This window comes from Neoarius graeffei, chromosome 1 (genome assembly GCF_027579695.1).
Source record: "Neoarius graeffei isolate fNeoGra1 chromosome 1, fNeoGra1.pri, whole genome shotgun sequence".
NCBI lineage: Eukaryota > Metazoa > Chordata > Actinopteri > Siluriformes > Ariidae > Neoarius > Neoarius graeffei.
Window position 1 is genome coordinate 100,169,974 of NC_083569.1, and position 17,868 is coordinate 100,187,841.

The 17,868-nt window shown below is 43.4% G+C and overlaps 1 protein-coding gene across 2 annotated transcripts in view; it reads left to right on the forward strand.

The window, feature by feature from the left end:
- The window catches only part of LOC132877029 (laminin subunit alpha-3-like), a 335,048-nt gene that overhangs the window by 3,567 nt on the left and 313,613 nt on the right, over window positions 1-17,868 (forward strand). For both annotated transcript variants that reach the window (XM_060913563.1, XM_060913572.1), the window contains exon 2: window positions 15,468-15,620. In XM_060913563.1, the coding sequence (XP_060769546.1) occupies window positions 15,468-15,620 (153 nt within the window). The remainder of the gene's footprint in view (window positions 1-15,467; window positions 15,621-17,868) is intronic.

Consider the following 17,868-nt stretch of genomic DNA (forward strand, 5'->3'; position numbering starts at 1 on the left):
TCAGGGAAAAAATGATTATAAATCTCATCTCATCTCATTATCTCTAGCCGCTTTATCCTGTTCTACAGGGTCGCAGGCAAGCTGGAGCCTATCCCAGCTGACTACGGGCGAAAGGCGGGGTACACCCTGGACAAGTCGCCAGGTCATCACAGGGCTGACACATAGACACAGACAACCATTCACACTCACATTCACACCTACGCTCAATTTAGAGTCACCAGTTAACCTAACCTGCATGTCTTTGGACTGTGGGGGAAACCGGAGCACCCGGAGGAAACCCACGCAGACACGGGGAGAACATGCAAACTCCACACAGAAAGGCCCTCTCTGGCTGCTGGGCTCGAACCCGGACCTTCTTGCTGTGAGGTGACAGCGCTAACCACTACACCACCGTGCCGCCCCGATTATAAATCACAGCACTTTTATTTTTTTTAAAGTACTTCATCTACTTCAACAATGTTACGTAAATATCGATCCATAGCAGTTGTAAATGTCCCTTAATTCCACAGGGTGTCGATAATGGTGGACACCGGTGTCAAATGAAAGAGTGAGAAACAAAGTAGGTTTCAACAAGAAGATCATGAAATATCGGTGAATTTGATCAGTAAAAACATGTCCATGATCTTTCCACTATGCTTACCTGTGATGATAACGTCCGGGTTTTCATCAAATAGCTGATCGTGCTAAAAAAAATTCCATCTCAGGTAACGAGCTGTGTCATCAGATGACAAGCTCAAAGAGTGAGGAGGGTCTTCCAGTTGATTAATTAACCAATAATTAATGTTGTAACTGAAACTCAGCTTTGTAAAAAAATTGTATTGGTAAATCTGAAAAGGTGTCGATAATTATGGACTGTCGACAATTGTAGCTGCTGCTATAATAATAATAATAATAATAATAATAATAATAATAATAATAACTCCAAGGGCACTTGGTAGAGTGCATATCTCTGCCAAGCCACATGTTATCAACATCAAAATGGAATCACTTGAATGTAGGATAATACTAAAGCTGTCCACCAAATTTCATCCAAATCTGTTCAGTGCTTTTTGAGTTACATTGGGAACCGATGAAAAAAAATCCTGGATCCACAAACATATTTGGATTTGCATCAAAATCTAATCAATTACTCCTTGGCCCATGGCTCACCTTTCCTCCAAATTTCAGATACTCTTACCGTGTCCACATGGGTTTCCTCTGCGTTCTCTGGTTTCCTTCCATCTCCCAAAAACACACCAGTGGCGGAATTAGTTCTTCTTCTTCACCCATTCAGTGTGTTCTGGGTTGGGTCCCTTTCCTAGGCTCAATAAGTACAGCCAGCTTGCCATTCCTCTTCTCTGCTGCACCACTTTTGGTCATGGCTAATTTAGATTAGCCAATTAGCCTAACTGCATGTCTTTGGACTGTGGGGGACACTGGAGCACCCCCACGCAGAGATGGGGAGAATATGCAAACTCCACACAGAAAGACCCCCATTGGCCATGAGGTTCGAACCCGGAACCTTCTTGCTGTGAGGCAACAGTGCTGACCGTAGCACCACCATGCCACCCCTGGGTAATTAGTTATTGGATCAAATTAAACTGTTAAAAGATGCAGAACAGTAATGAGACAATCTGCAATCGCTGGTCCTGGTCCTGGAGAACCCTCTGTCCTGTTTTCCCTCATTCAAGCAAACAGCTAATCAACAAATAGTTAACATGCAGCCAGTCGGATGATAATATCAGTTTATCATCCTGGTACCCTAGTGGGTTTCCTCTGGGTTCTCTGGTTTCTTTTTACCTCACAGAAACATGCCGGTACATGGGTTGGGTTGGGTTGGGTTGGGTTGGGTAAGAGTGTCTTAGGCTCTAAAGTATTGTCCTGGGTAGGTTTGAGTATGTGAATGTGATAGGTTCTGCAACCTGCAGTAGAGCTGTGCAATATATCGTATTTTTATCACGATATCGATATTGGTGTCAAACGATATCAAAATTCATAATATCGATATGAAACGATTTTTTGTCATTTGTAAGGTAAAACAACCCTTCTGTCCCCTAAGGCACACCATAGCCTTGTATACGTCATCCATTCTACTCCCGCGATATCTCCGCAACAGTAAAAAATCAGTTCTTCTGTTTTCATACGTGTTGGGTGATTTGATATATTGATTTGTTAATATGTTGTTTGATTTGCTTGCTAATAGTTATAATAATACAATTAACATATATTTACGTCATATTTTTGGATGTGGGACTGGGTAATGTAAAAATGGCATCTACGGAAGAAAACAAGCACAACAATATTAGCACATATCCAGCTTGCTAGCTGTGTTAGATGTGTTAAACCGTGTGGATTTAAGTGGAATAATTGCGAGTCGTCCTGTGGTCAAGGCAGCGTTTTAAGGTAAGGCAATTTGGTTATTAATGTTGCCCGCCGCGGCATGTTTACTTGGGTTCATTTGATTTTGACTTGTGCATCTGCAGCTAGCATCATGCTTTGAAGTAGGTTCTGCTAAGGACGGGTTTATTGCGCGATGTAGACGGACTCAGATGTAATTACATTGTTTTTAAAATTCCGTGCGCTTAAAACGGTGTCCTCCTGCTAATCATGTAGCCCTAATCATGTATTGCTTTTACTTTTCCTAATGGCGAGTGAAATATCTCTGCAAATGGTATTTCAATGCTGACATGCCAAAAAGATAGCGGAGTCCACATTTGGAAGATGAAGGAAGAGAAGCCTGATGCTTGAAAATAGATCGCTTAATCCACAACGCATATCTGTATTTGAGACATAACCTGCAACTAGTGGGGATGTTTTGGAATGACTGTGCATAGGGTGTTTTTGGCCACAGAACACTAACCCACAGTAGTAGGAGGACTACTGGGTTCGTGGATTTTGTCTGTTGACTGAGCGAAGCATGGTGTTTGCCTTGTGCCATTTCACGTAGCATCTAGCCGCAGTGCCACCTACACTTTCAGGGAATGTTTACATGCCGCTGAGCTATTTTCATGTATGTTAATTCTTAAGGACTTGTCTCTATATTGTGCGTGTTCACACACGGACTGGCCATCGGGAGTAGCGGGAGTTTTCCCGGTGGTTCAGTGTGGGCCGGCGGAGAAAAAAACAAAACAGTTGCGCGCTGGCCTTTAATATGATAAGCAATGTTAAGTTTCTTTAAGAAACTGTTAACATTGCTTATTACAGTTGCGCGCTGGCCTTTAATATGATAAGCAATGTTAACAGTTTCTTAAAGAAACTGTTAACATTGCTTATCATATTAAAGGCCAGCGCGCAACTGTTTTTTTTTTTTCTCCGCCGGCCCACAAACTCCCGCTACTCCCGATGGCCAGTCCATGTGTGTGCGTGTTTAATGTTGGTGTCTTAACAACACACAAGCTTACGTTGTAGTGTGTGTGTGTGTGTGTGTGTGTGTGTGTGTGAGAGAGAGATTTTATCCTTGGCTGGCTACGAGCCAGTGTGGACGTTACGCAGTAATCACTGGTAATACCAGCGCTGGCTCCATCCTCTGTGATCGGAAATGTTGAGTGAGGAGAACGTGAGCCTTGTGCAGGCGATAGGACCTATGCAAAGTATGCGCTTGCACAGTAAATAGTTTAAGTAAAAGGCGTTTCAGGGTACAACGGGAAGGGTTGACAGGTAGCCTGTGAGGCCTGTACTATAAAAATGTGGCCCGGTGCCTCGGGTGTTGATGATCGGGGCTTTAAAAAAAAAGGTGTATAAATATCGTTTTAAAAATCGCGATATCGATATTTACTGAAAAAATCGTGATATTGATTTTTTCCAATATCGAGCAGCCCTAACCTGCAGGCTGCAATCCTGACGAGGACAAAGTGGTTAGTGGAAGTCAGTGAGAGAGTAATTATCAGCGAAGGAATTGAAGTAGCGGTGTTAGAGCAGGGAAACATTAAAATTACTACAAATCATGAAATATTTAGCAAGAAAAAAAAGACCAGGAACATGAACAAGCCAAGCTAGATATGTGGTTTTATTAATTTATTATTTGTAAAATCGTATGGGATAATATTCTCAGGAATATTTATGGGTGACATCAGAAAACCACGTTCCACCACTGAGCTGCAAGAGATGTTCAGGACAAACAGTTTGAGCTGAGTTATGTCCTCGGGATGGACTGGAGCCAACTGCTTCAGGATTTCAGCAAATGATGCCTGAACTAAACCATTCAGAGCTTAAAACAGGGTTTTTTTTGCAGTAGACATTTTTTTTAATGACATTGAGCGGATACTCTTACCCAGAGCAATGTACAACAACTAGTTGGGGGTGAGGTGCCTTGTTCAAGGGAATCAAACCAGCAACCTTTTGGTCACAAACCTGCTTCACTAACCATTAGGCCATGGCTTCCTCATGGCGTAACATTGAGTATATTATTGTAGACAACATATTCAATAACGTTTCCCTTAAAACAGTTAACTGTTTCATGGAGATTTACTCTCAAGCTCAGTAACTCATCCAACAGACTGATTATCTGAAGTAGCTCTATCTGCAGGAGTGGAACCCAGTGTGGTCTTCTGCTGTTGTAAGTAGCTCTACTTATTCCTGGTTCTGAATCATCTCACAGGGTAAACTTCCAGTAACCCTCTCGGATATCGCTGAAGATCTGAGCCATCATCAGTACATTCACAGAGATAATATACGTGCACTATATATAGCTTTTAAACTTGTTTCTTCATGTCCAGCTTGAAGGAAGCTTTCTTTTATTTTTTTTTTGACCCGCATGCCTGTATGCTGCATTTCAATCATATCATAGGAGAATTCAAGAAGATGGAAAACATCTTGTTATTTCACTTTAAAAAAATAGCCAGTTAGCATATACCTGTGTTCAGAGTACACATTCGCCCCTGTCTTACTAATCAGCAACAGATCAGAATACACTCCCCGGCCACTTTAATAGGAACTTGTTCTTGATTCTAAGATCCCTGTTCATGGCTGCAGGAGTGGAACCCAATGTGGTCTTCTGCTGTTGCATGCTGAGATGCTTTTCTGCTCACCACGGTTGTAAAGAGTTGCTATATCCTTCCTGGCAAAAAAAAAAAAAAAAGCTCGAACCAATCTGTCCATTTTCCTCTGACCTCTCTTATCAACAAGATGTTTGTTTCCACCCACAGAACTGTCACCCAGACAAGTTGATGCTTTTTGTTTTTCGCACCATTCTGTGTAATCTCAAGAAACTGTTGTGTGTGAAAACCCCAGCAGATCAGCAGTTTCTGAAGTACTCAAACCAGTCCATCTGGCTCAAACCAACACACTTTCTTTCCACAGTGAAAGTCACACTTTGAGATCACAATTATTTCCTATTCTGATGTTTGAAGTGAACATTAACTGAAGCTCTTGATTTGTATCTGTTGCCTCACAGCAAGAAGGTCCGGGTTCAAACCCCGTGGCCGGTGACGGCCTTTCTGTGCCGAGTTTGCATGTTCTCCCCGTGTCCGCGTGGGTTTCCTCCAGGTGCTCCGGTTTCCCACACAGTCCAAAGACATGCAGGTTAGGTTAACTGGTGACTCTAATGCCGCTTTTCCACTACCAACGCGGCTGAGCCGTGCCGTGCTGAGTCGGGCTGAGTCGAGCCGAGTGGGGCTGTTGGAGTTGCATTTCGACTCCAACCGCGCTGAACCGTGCTGGCTGGAAGTGGGTGGACACATTGGGTGGAGTTAGCGAAAGTGGGTGGACGTCAGGTGATGTCGTTAGGCGGCGCAAACAGTGACATCAGTGAGCTTTTAAGCGGTAGTCTCACGACCCGGAGAGTAAACAATAAACATGGAGGACATGGAGTCGTTAGTGTTGCTGGTCTTGGTGCTGTGGCTTGTTGTCACTGACAACGCCAACAGATACTGGCAAGAGCGTATAGATGAGGCGAGGCGCATAAGGCTTCAGAAATTCTCGTAATTCGTAATTCTCCTTCTTCCAGGTTTACGGTGTTTACAGATCCCAGCGTGCTCGCGGGGCGTGTGAGGACACGCCTCCTCACCAATCAGTGCACAGGGGAGTGTCTGTTCACGCCCCCAACCTCACTCAGCTCGGTTTGGCTCGCTTCAGCCCCACTCCAAAACGGTGCGAGTTTTGGGTGCTAAGCAGGGCTGAAGCGAGCTGAGTCGTGCTGTTTTTAGATAGTCGAAACGCGAGCCGTGTCGGGCTGAAGCGAGCTGAAAAAGGGTAGTGGAAAAGGGCCATAAGGCCCTGTTTACATTATTTCGAATCAGCGGATCATCAGATTAACGTTTTTAAAACGATTCGCGTACACACACAAAATTTCTGTGCCCGCAACAAAACCGTTCCCCGTGCACACAGCAACGCCAATACATGGATACGCTAATCACATGACTAATTAGACGGCACGTCACATGGTCCCAGTGTATATCGGGCATGCGCAAGTCACTCACCACTTGCAAGTGGAAGGATGTCGTTGTAAAAAATGAAGTATGCCGGTCTGTTATCGGCAGTACTGGTACTACAATGACGCCTTTTTTTCACTGTGTATGGCCTTCGTGTTTATGCTAGAAGGATCTAACAGTGTTCGGTACACTCTTCACCTCGCAGAACGGCCGTTTTTTGCGATTACAACAAGACTATTTAGTGCTACGGTAACCAACACACTTCCTGTATTGCTCATTCACTTAATGACTTCCTCAACACACTTCCTGTATTGCTCATTCACATGACCAACATGGCATGACCAACGCCAGCGAATCAGGAAGGTGGATGTCACAGTGACGTTGTCCAATGACGACGTCAGCTAGAGCTCAGCACTGCGTATCCTCGTTCCTCAATGTTTACACAGCACCGGATCAGATACGTACTGGGTTGAATACGTGGGCCCTGGCGGATTCAAACTGTTCCGCCTGTGGAGTCGTTTTCCGGCGTTTTAATGTGCACGGACAGTGCATCCACAACGAAAACGATACCGATACGGTCTAATGTAAACACCACCTAAATTGACCGTAGGTGTGAATGTGAGTGTGAATGGTTGTCTGTGTCTATGTGTCAGCCCTGTGATGACCTGGTGACTTGTCCAGGGTGTACCCCGCCTTTCGCCCGTAGTCAGCTGGGATAGGCTCCAGCTTGCCTGCAACCCTGTAGAACAGGATAAAGCGGCTAGAGATGAGGTGTATGTATGAGTGTTCCTAATAAAGTGGCTGGTGAGTAAGTTTAAATGTACAGTAACATTTCTGTTTTTAGATGATCTTTGGACAAACCTCATGCTCATGTTGCCAGTTGACTGAACTTTGACTTTGAGATAGATAGATAGATAGATAGATAGATAGATAGATAGATAGATAGATAGAAATCAGATGAGACTGTTTAGAGACATTTTGTTTTTTCAGTAGAACTCAACTTTTTTTTTTTTTAAGTAAAATTGAAACTGAATTTCCTGGAATTCCTCATCAGTGTTTAGGGTTATAGGTTTGTGATGGTGTATTTGGTGCCCTGCTACAGTTAAACCTGAGCATGGCTATATTTCAGTGTGTATATTGCAAAGGCATGCTTTTAAACAACCCTTAACAGGATAATATTGATACTCCGTCCATCCATCCATTATCCATAACCACTTATCCTGTGCAGGGTTGCAGGCAAGCTGGAGCCTATCCCAGCTGACTACGGGCGAGAGGCGGGGTACACCCTGGACAAGTCGCCAGGTCATCACAGGGCTGACACATAGGTGGGGTTTTCATTAGACCGTATCAGCGGATCATCAGATTAACGTTTTTAGAACGATTAGCATGCACACAGCAACGCCAATACACGATTCGCGTGCACACAGCAACGCCAATACACGGATACGCTCGGCTCCGCAGGCATCCTGCGCTCCAAATCACTCCGCCCTGAACAGCGAGTGCCCTCTGGAGGGTGCGCACTCCGGCCCTGCGCAGCTCACAGAGCGTGCGAGTGAAGCGCACGAGCAGTGATTCGGGACTGAGCCGCTGTGTGTGTGATCCCAGTGCATATCGGGCATGCGCGTCACTTACCACTTGCAAGTGGAAGGATGGCAAGCCTAAAGACAATCATAACTACACAATGGGCAGTATTTGCATCAGTATTTGCAGTATTTTCATACTTTTATACTCTTTAATGAAAGGTGATACAAGGCGGAAGTCCGCGCCATTTTTCAGCAGTCGCGTCACATGACCAACGCCAGTGAATCAGGAAGGTGGATGTCACAGTGACATTGTCCAATGACGACGCCAGCTAGAGCTCAGCACAGCGTATCGGTGTATTCTCAATGTTTACACAGCACCGGACCAGACACGATCTGGATTGAATACGTGGACCCTGGCGGATTCCCGTTTCCAGTACATCCGCGAAGAAAACGAGACAGATACGGTCTAATGTAAACTTGGCCTTAGAGTCACCAGTTAACCTAACCTGCATGTCTTTGGACTGTGGGGGAAACCGGAGCACCCGGAGGAAACCCATGCAGACACGGGGAGAACATGCAAACTCCACACAGAAAGGCCCCCGTTGACCACTGGGCTCAAACCCAGAACCTTCTTGCTGTGAAGTGACAGCGCTAACCACTACACCACTGTGCCGCCCATACTGTATTATGTAAATTATAGAATTTAAAACCTCTTTCCATGTGGCAGTGATGCTCTACAGCCACTTAACAGCATTTAGTGAAACAATGAACATTGCTTTATCAGTCGCACGCAAATATTTATTTCTTATAAGTGGAAAATGAACTTAAATAGTGAGATGAATGGGGAAATAATGATAAGAGGAATAAGAATAATAAGAATTAAATTTTTAAAAAAGTTTAAAGCTAGGGTAGGCAGCATAAGAAAAACCAGCAAGAGCAAGCTAGATTTGGAAAGTATCCAGCTGAAAAACCCTACGCCCTCCCTCCCTCCCTTCAAAGCCAGTCCTCCAAAACACATGCACTGCCTGATTACTGCTGGAGGACGAGTCCATGAGAAAGAGAGAGAGAGAGAGAGAGAGAGAGAGAGAGCATTGGGTAGTGGAAAGTAGCGTGTCATTGTCATGTCCAACTAACTCATGTTTCATTCACATGTAAGAAAACACCTAACAGTCATAATAAATGTAAACAATGAATAGCTATTGTTACGACTCACAGCCGTTGACTAGCTCTAACAATATGTCTGCCTCGATTTCGGACTGACTGGAATGATTAGACGGGCTTTTTACAGCCCTGTAACTGCCATGTATGATGGATTTATATCTTTTTATTGCCAGAGCATTTGATTACTTCATAGCTATCAGGATCTCATGCCATCTCATTATCTGTAGCCGCTTTATCCTGTTCTACAGGGTCGCAGGCAAGCTGGAGCCTATCCCAGCTGACTACGGGCGAAAGGCGGGGTACACCCTGGACAAGTCGCCAGGTCATCACAGGGCTGACACATAGACACAGACAACCATTCACACTCACATTCACACCTACGCTCAATTTAGAGTCACCAGTTAACCTAACCTGCATGTCTTTGGACTGTGGGGGAAACCGGAGCACCCGGAGGAAACCCACGCGGACACGGGGAGAACATGCAAACTCCACACAGAAAGGCCCTCGCTGGCCACGGGGCTCGAACCCGGACCTTCTTGCTGTGAGGCAACAGCGCTAACCACTACACCACTGTGACACCAGCTATCAGGATGTAAAGAAAACTTTAAGAAATATAATAAAAAATTGCTTCTAAAATAAATTGTCGAGCCTCATTTTAAATGTTGACTGTCATTAAAAATTGATTTAAGAAAAAGGCTCAAAGGTTCGCAAGACGCTTTCCGATGTTCAAATAAAACATCAATCAGACATAAGGCAACATGAACACTTTGTCAGCCAAGATTGGTGACGGAAACATGCGCACACGTGTACACACTCCATATTATCTGCCAGTACAATAAGATGTTTTCATATTTTTATTTACAATAAATGGTTTTATTACTTGGGGCGGCATGGTGGTGTAGTGGTTTGCACTGTCACCTCACAGCAAGAATGTCCTGGGTTTGAGCCCAGCAGCCGACGAGGGCCTTTCTGTGTGGAGTTTGCATGTTCTCCCTGTGTCTGTGTGGGTTTCCTCTGGGTGCTTCAGTTTCCCCCACAGTTCAAAGACATGCAGGTTGGGTTAATTGGTGTCTCTAAATTGACTGAGAGTGTGAATGGTGGTTTATCTCTATGTGTTAGCCCTACAATGGCCTGGTGACTTGTCCAGGGTGTGCCCATAATCAGCTGGGATAGGCTCCAGCTTGCCTGTGACCCTGTACAGGATAAGCAGTTACAGATGATGGATGGGTTTTATTACTTTTAAATGTCACTCCTATTGAGAAAGAACGGCTCCTGGTCTGGATGGATGCACTAGAGAGAAAGGGACTCAGAGTTAATAAGTCGAAGACAAAAGTATTAATTTGTGGTGTGAAAACATCAGGAGAGACACTGCATAAGGTGAAATGGCCCTGTGGGGTGTGTTGCAAGGGGGTTGGATCAAACTCCCTTGTATGTATGACCTGTGGGAGATGGGTGCATAAAAGATGCAGTGGGGTGAGAGGTAGTTTGGGCAAGGTAGCAGGTATTTTCAAGTGCTTAAGATGTCAGGGCATGCTCAATGAGGATGAAACATCAGATAGTACTCTACAGGATTGTGAGTTTGAAGTTGTGCACCAGTTTTGCTATCTGGGCGATATCATTGAAGAGAATGGTAGTTGCCAAGTGGCAGTAAGTAGAGGGATCAGAGCTGGGTGGCTGAAATTCAGAGAGTTAGCAGGGGTGGTTGTTGCCAAAGATATCCCCAACAACATGAAGGGGTTAATCTATAAAACATGCATCTGGCCTGTCATGATATATGGTAGTGAAACATAGCCAATTAGATTACAGGAAGAGAAAAGACTGCAAAGAGATGAAAGAAAGATGTTGAGGTGGATGACTGGATGGATTATTGATGTATGTGGGGCTAGGAAAGTGCTGGGTGTAGAAGATATATCTGCTGTTATGAGGGAGAATAGACTGAGATGGCTTGGCCATGTTGAAAGAAGTGAAGATCAAGTATGGATTAAAACGATAAGGAAGATGGAAGTTGAGGGCAGTAGGCCCAAAGGGAGGCCCCGAATGTCACAGAACCATGTTATTCAGAAAGATCTAAAAGAGTGGAAGATGGATATTGATGATATCAATGACAAAGAAAAGTGGAGACAAGGAATGAGAAATGCCATGAGGGAAGTCTACCCTAATCAGGAAAAATGACCTCTGAAAACTAAATGGTTGTTGTTGTATTGAGAAATATTTGATAAATTTGCCTTTATTCAACATGGTTTCAACTCCTATATTTTTTTGCAGTGCAGAGTGAGATATTGCACAGATCACTAGCTTCTGTAATTAAACAAACCTTTCTCTCACAAGAGCAGCCTTTGCTTAAAAGCTACATTAGTTTCTGAACTACTTTGTGCCTTTGTGACTTCTGACTCAAAGCTACATCTGTGAGTGAATGAATTAGGTTTTAGCCTGATACTAAATATATACATTTGAACTGCGGCGCAAAATAGCTTTCAACTTTCAAAGCATTGAGAATTCTTCCCTTCCCTTCCCTTCCCAATGATATTGGCTGAAATTAGTTTGGGATTCACTACTAAAGGAGAACAGAGACTTCAATTCAATTCATTTTCATTTGTAAAGCGCTTTTAACAATGGACATTGTAGCAAAGCAGCTTTATAGAAATATATAAATTCCTCAATTTAGATATTAAATATATAAATTTAGGCGGCACGGTGGTGTAGTGGTTAGCGCTGTCGCCTCACAGCAAGAAGGTCCTGGGTTCGAGCCCCGGGGCCGGCGAGGGCCTTTCTGTGCGGAGTTTGCATGTTCTCCCCGTGTCCGCGTGGGTTTCCTCCGGGTGCTCCGGTTTCCCCCACAGTCCAAAGACATGCAGGTTAGGTTAACTGGTGACTCTAAATTGACCGTAGGTGTGAATGTGAGTGTGAATGGTTGTCTGTGTCTATGTGTCAGCCCTGTGATGACCTGGCGACTCGTCCAGGGTGTACCCCGCCTTTCGCCCGTAGTCAGCTGGGATAGGCTCCAGCTTGCCTGCGACCCTGTAGAAGGATAAAGCGGCTAGAGATAATGTAATATATAAATTTATCCCTATTGAGCAAGCCAGATGTGACCTTGGTGAGGAAAAACTCCCTGTGATGATATGAAGAAGAAACCTTGAGAGGAACCAGACTTGAAAGGGAACCCACCCTCATCTGAGTTTCGTTTATTTATTTATTTATTTATTTATTTATCATTTGTGAGCAGACCTGTCAAATTGGAAGTAAAAAAAATCATGTCCGAAACAGGAGGAGCTGAAATGACAATCATGCAATTTTGGTTCAAAAAGTCAAAGTCCTTCTCATGCCAGAATCTGGTCTCTCCAGGCAGTCTCCTGTCCCCATACTAACCAACTCTTTAAGGCATATGGGTGCCGCGCCAATCTCCATTTTGATAGCCTCTTGCCTGTACAGCTAGGGTTACAGTGGGGGGCTAGTACCCTGGTAACCGTGAGAGTTTGACTTCCCCACTCACATCTGTATTGCGGTGTGCCTTGCCAGATGGTAGTAGGTACCATTTTTATGATGGCATGACTTGACTGCAAGTAGAACTTGCAATCTCCTGGTCAAGAGGTGGACATGTTAACCACTAGGCCAACTCACCATCTGCAATTTTGGTTAGTACTGAACAAAGCTAGCAAGGTTTCAGACATCTTTAAGCAGACTTACTGACTTTTAAACTTGCTCCTTAAACAACACGATCTTTGCAGGAAGATTGCCAAAGCAAGATTAAAAAATCTCACCCACATCCCCACAGTTCTGTGCCAAGCGGCTCTCTCATGGCTCTTGTTTCTCCCCCCTTTATCCTTGCTATTGCTTGCTAGAACAGAACACTCATAAGCAAAATCCCCCTCTTTACCACTCACTCTCCCAACTCCACCCTCCTTTCACAAACTGGTGATCGACCATACCCCATCCCTGCCTCCACATGCTAGAAACTTCAGCCACAGTGATATTTGATGGGTTTTCCCAGACTGTCACACACTCCAATCAGCCATAACATTAAAAACACAGACGGGTGAAGTGAATTACATTGATTATGTTGTTAAAGTGGCACCTGTCAAGGGGTGGGATATATTAAACAGCAAGAGAACAGCAAGTTCTCAAAGTTGATGTGTTGGCAGCAGGAAAAATGGGCCAGTGTAAGGATCTGATTGCTTTTGACAAGGACCAAATTGTGATGACTGGATCTGAGCATCTCCAAAATGGTTCTTCAAGTGTTCCTGATCTGCAGTGGTTATTACCTACCAAAAGTGGTCCAAAAAAGGACAACCAGTGAACCAAAAACAGGGTCATGGCCATCCAGGGGTCATTGATGTGTGTGGGGATCGAAAGCTAGCTTGTCTAGTCCCATCCCATAGAAGCGCTACTGTAGAACAAATTGCTGAAAAAGTTAACAGTGGCTATGATAGAATGGTGTAGAACACACAGTGCAGTGCATCACAGCTTGCTGTGTATGGGGCTTCATAGCTGAAGACCGGTCAGAGTGCCCATGCTGACCCCTGTCCACTGCCAAAAGCACCTCCAATGGGCATGTGAGCATCAAAACTGGGCCATGGAACAATGGAAGAAGCTGGCCTGGTCTGTGGTGCACATGTATTATATGGATGACTGGATGCGTGTGTATTACTGACCTGGGGAAGACATGTCACCAGGATGTACTATGGGAAGAAGGCAAGCTAATGGAAGCAGTGTGATGCTCTGGGAAACCTTGGATCCTGGCATTCATGTGGATGCTACTTTGCCATGTATTCCCTACCTAAATATTGTTACAGATCAAGTACACTCCTTCATGGTAACATTATTCCCTAATGGCAGTGGCCTCTTTCAGCAAGATAATGCCCCTGCTACACTGCAAAATTTGTTCAGAAATGGTTTGAGGAACTTGACAAAGAGTTCAAGGTATTGACTTGGCCTCCAAATTAGCCAGATCTCAGCCCCATCGAGTATCTATGGGCTGTGCTAAACAAACAAGTCCAATCCATGGAGGCTCCACCTCACAGCTTATAGGATTTAAAGGATCTGCTGCTAAGGTGTCTTGGTGCCAGATACCACAATACATCTTCAGAGGTCTTATGGAGTCCATGCCTCGATGGTCTTGGTCGATGTTCTTGTGGAGGTCTTGTAGAGTCCATGCCTGTTTTGGAGGCACAAAGGGGATCTCCACAATATTAGACCGCTGTTTTTTTGTTATTGCTGATCAGTATGTATGGAATACTCATGTTCCGATATACAAACATAGGCAGATTTTCATGGGGGATTTTGATATAAGGTTGGGGGTGTTTCCAAACTGCATATTGATAAAATGGATTTCTTTATTTGGGTAAAAGTGTAAGCGCTTCTGTGCATCCCCCCCCCCCATTATTTATTTATTTATTTATTTATTGAAGTTTTGGGTTTGAAATGTGTTTTGAGTCCATGCCAATAAAACCAGCATCTAAAGAGCACCTCTGTTTTTGCAATAAACATTCTCATAGGTAATACAGTGGTGTACTGGTTAGCACTGTTGCCTCACAGCAAGAAGGTTCTGGGTTCGAGCCCAGTGGGTGACGGGGGCCTTTCTGTGTGGAGTTTGCATGTTCTCCCTGTGTCTGTATGGGTTTCCTCTGGGTGCTTCGGTTTCCCCCACAGTCCAAAGACATGCGGGTTAGGCTAATTGGTGGCTCTAAATTGACCGTAGGTGTTAGTGTGAATAGTGGTTTGTCTCTATGTGTCAGCCCTGTGATGACCTGATGACTTGTCCAGGGTGTACCTTACCTATAGTCAGCTGGGATAAGCTCCAGCTTGCCTGCAACCCTGCACAGGATAAGTGGCTATGGATAATGGATGGATAGGTAATTTTGCTGAAGTATAGCAAAAGGTGGCAGAACACCCTCTCAGGAAAGTGCTATCTACCCTCTTCCAGATACAAGAGTTCAGGGAAGCCCACAATTGGTAAGCATTATTGTGCTTATTAGGGAAAGCAATGGCCTAATGGTTAGAGCAGCAGTTTTGGGATCAAAAGGTCACCAGTTCACTTCCCTGGACCAGCAGGAATGGTTGAACTGCCCTTGAGCAAGGCACCTTATCCCCCAACTGCTCCCCAGGCTGCTCTGAGTATGTTGTACATCACTCTGGATAAAAGTGTCTGCTAAATACCTGCAATGTAACTTTATTTCAACAATTTTTATACAAGCTATGTTCTATACAATATTTTTCAAACTTATTATATACATTATACAGAACCCTTAAGGGTCCTTTGGTTGTTCCTCAGTGGAAACCCTTAAAAGTCCTGTATAAAACCCAACAACAGTGTTTCCTTATCGTTGACCTTTTTAATCAGTTACAAACCCTTGAAGAACCTCTTTTTGTTCGAGTGCAGATATGTAGAATATAAGTATGAGACCCTGAACCTTTGTGTGATTTTTTTTTTTCTTTTCAGGGGCAGTACTGTGACCACTGCAATGCCAATAACCCTGAGAAAGCCCACCCAGTGAACAATGCCATCGATGGCACAGAGCGCTGGTGGCAGAGCCCACCTCTCTCAAGGGGACTGAGGTACAACGAGATAAACGTCACTCTGGATTTGGGTCAGGTGAGTGTATACCATGAGAAACACATTTGCTGGAATTAGCATTCTTTGCCAGTGCCTGTCTCTTGTTTGTCCTTTAAATCGCTTGGACTTGTGTGGAGTGTTCAGTATTCCCAAGAAAAATAGTTAAGTAATAAACAAGTACACACACTTTTTTGTCTTAATATCCTTCAAAGAACCTTCCATTGGTGCTGATAAAGATAATTAATGTGGTGTCTGCACTTAAATCAAACTCTAACCTCAGCCTTTGTAATGAAAGGGAAACGTGTTAGCTCTTGTATTTATTTATTTATTTATTTATTTATTCATTTGCAACTTGTGGAGACCAGTCAAATGTCCCTACAAGGTCCAAACTCTCAGATATTCCTATCCTTGGTCTCCACCAAGATATAAAAACATACTCCCATACCATACACACATCATTCAATGCTCCAAGAACCTTACTTAGACTTGGCAGTATAATTTTATTTCACATGCACATTTATACAAGTGACTGCAAGCAGATTCAAATAGGCGTTTCCTAAGACTGGGTCAGTCATGTTACAGAGCGCCCGAGCTCCAGATGCTCATTCCTCTTGATTATGATGGTAAAATATACCCTGAGCTTGTGCTCTTGCTCCGACAGACAGTGTAAAAAATTCTCCTCAGGCTAAAAAACAAACAAAAAACAGGATGAAGACGAATAATCCTGTAGATTTTACTGGGCACTGAGCCTCTGTGAGACACTTTTCATATGGAGTCAAGGTTTTGGCACAGAGCACAACCTCATATCAAGGTCCTTTTTAGGGTTTAATGCTGTTCTGTGCCTTTGCTTTTGTTTAAACTTCCAAGTAGGTCATTGTGGTTTGTGAGGGATTTGTGGGAAACTAGTGGACTGCTGTTGCCATGCTACTGCTTTTAGTGTCTCAAGAGAACAAGATATGTAAATAGCTTTATTTTTGGAGAACCAAGTCAAGTTTTACTGTATCATTACACCAAAGTGCTGTTGAACTCTGGGAAATGATTGCTCAGCTGTAATTCTGTAGCTGGCTGTTAACAAAAACACTTTCGAACCCTCACATTAGTGTGCTAACTGTTAAGAAAAACACTCAAACTCCAGTGTTGGCGTACTAACTGTGAACGGAAACACTCAAATGCTAGTGTTAGCGTGCTACCTGTTCACAAAAACACTTTCAGACACTAGCATTAGTGCGCTAACTGTAATCATACATGTCAACCTTTGGTCAATCAAACCTGTATAACCAACCTCCAAAATCCGTATTCCCCTTATAAAATCCGTATAAGATGCAAATTAAAATAATTTGCCTAAAATTTGAATGATAATTAACAATGATATATCCCAGTTACTTTTTATTCAATATTAATAACAATAAACCTTCAGAATGAATACAAAGCTCCAATGTTTGACAAAAACACAAAGTGTCACTCTAATGTTCGGAATTGTACTCCATGACAGCTTTTTTAGCACTCTGCACCCAGGGATGAGAATGGGACATTTAAAAAAACTCTGAAATGCCTGGCCGGTCTAGGGGGCATTTGCCCAATTCACAGTCCCCCTTTCCCACATAAAATAAATAAAATATATATATATATATATATATATATATATATATATATATATATATATATATATATGAATGAATGTTTTCAAATTCAATGATGGTTTAAAACATTTATAAACTTTGAGATATAGTTGCAAGGATGGACGGCACGGCGGTGGAGCAGACAGAGAGCCGGAAAACTTCTTCCTCCAAAAATATATTTTTTATTTTTTCTATTTTCAAAGCTTTTCTTAAAATAGTGCAAATATTTACAGTGCGCCAACCAAAGGTTCAAATTGCCAAAAAGAAAACTATACAAACAAAATAAGAAAACACAAAAATAAAGAGGCTTCAAGTTTGCCAGACTAAGGGCCTGTTTACACGAGGATGCTGTCGGGTAAAAATGACTAAATATTTTATCGGAAGTGCCTTTCGTCTACATGGGGACGGCGTTTCCGAGGCTGAAAAACGGAAAAAATTGAAAACGCCTTCCAGAGTGGATAAGTTAAAAACAGCCCCCGTTGCATATCCGTCTAAACTACCCAATACGCGAAACTCTGCTCGGATCTGCTCACGTCGGGTACGCGTTTACGTCATACATATGTCATATACTGTACATGCCAGCCCGGGAAGTAAGAAAGTAAGTAAAAAAGTAAGAGCATGTCTGATTACATCGATCCAACGGACCTTCAAGCTGCTCTGGCAGCTTT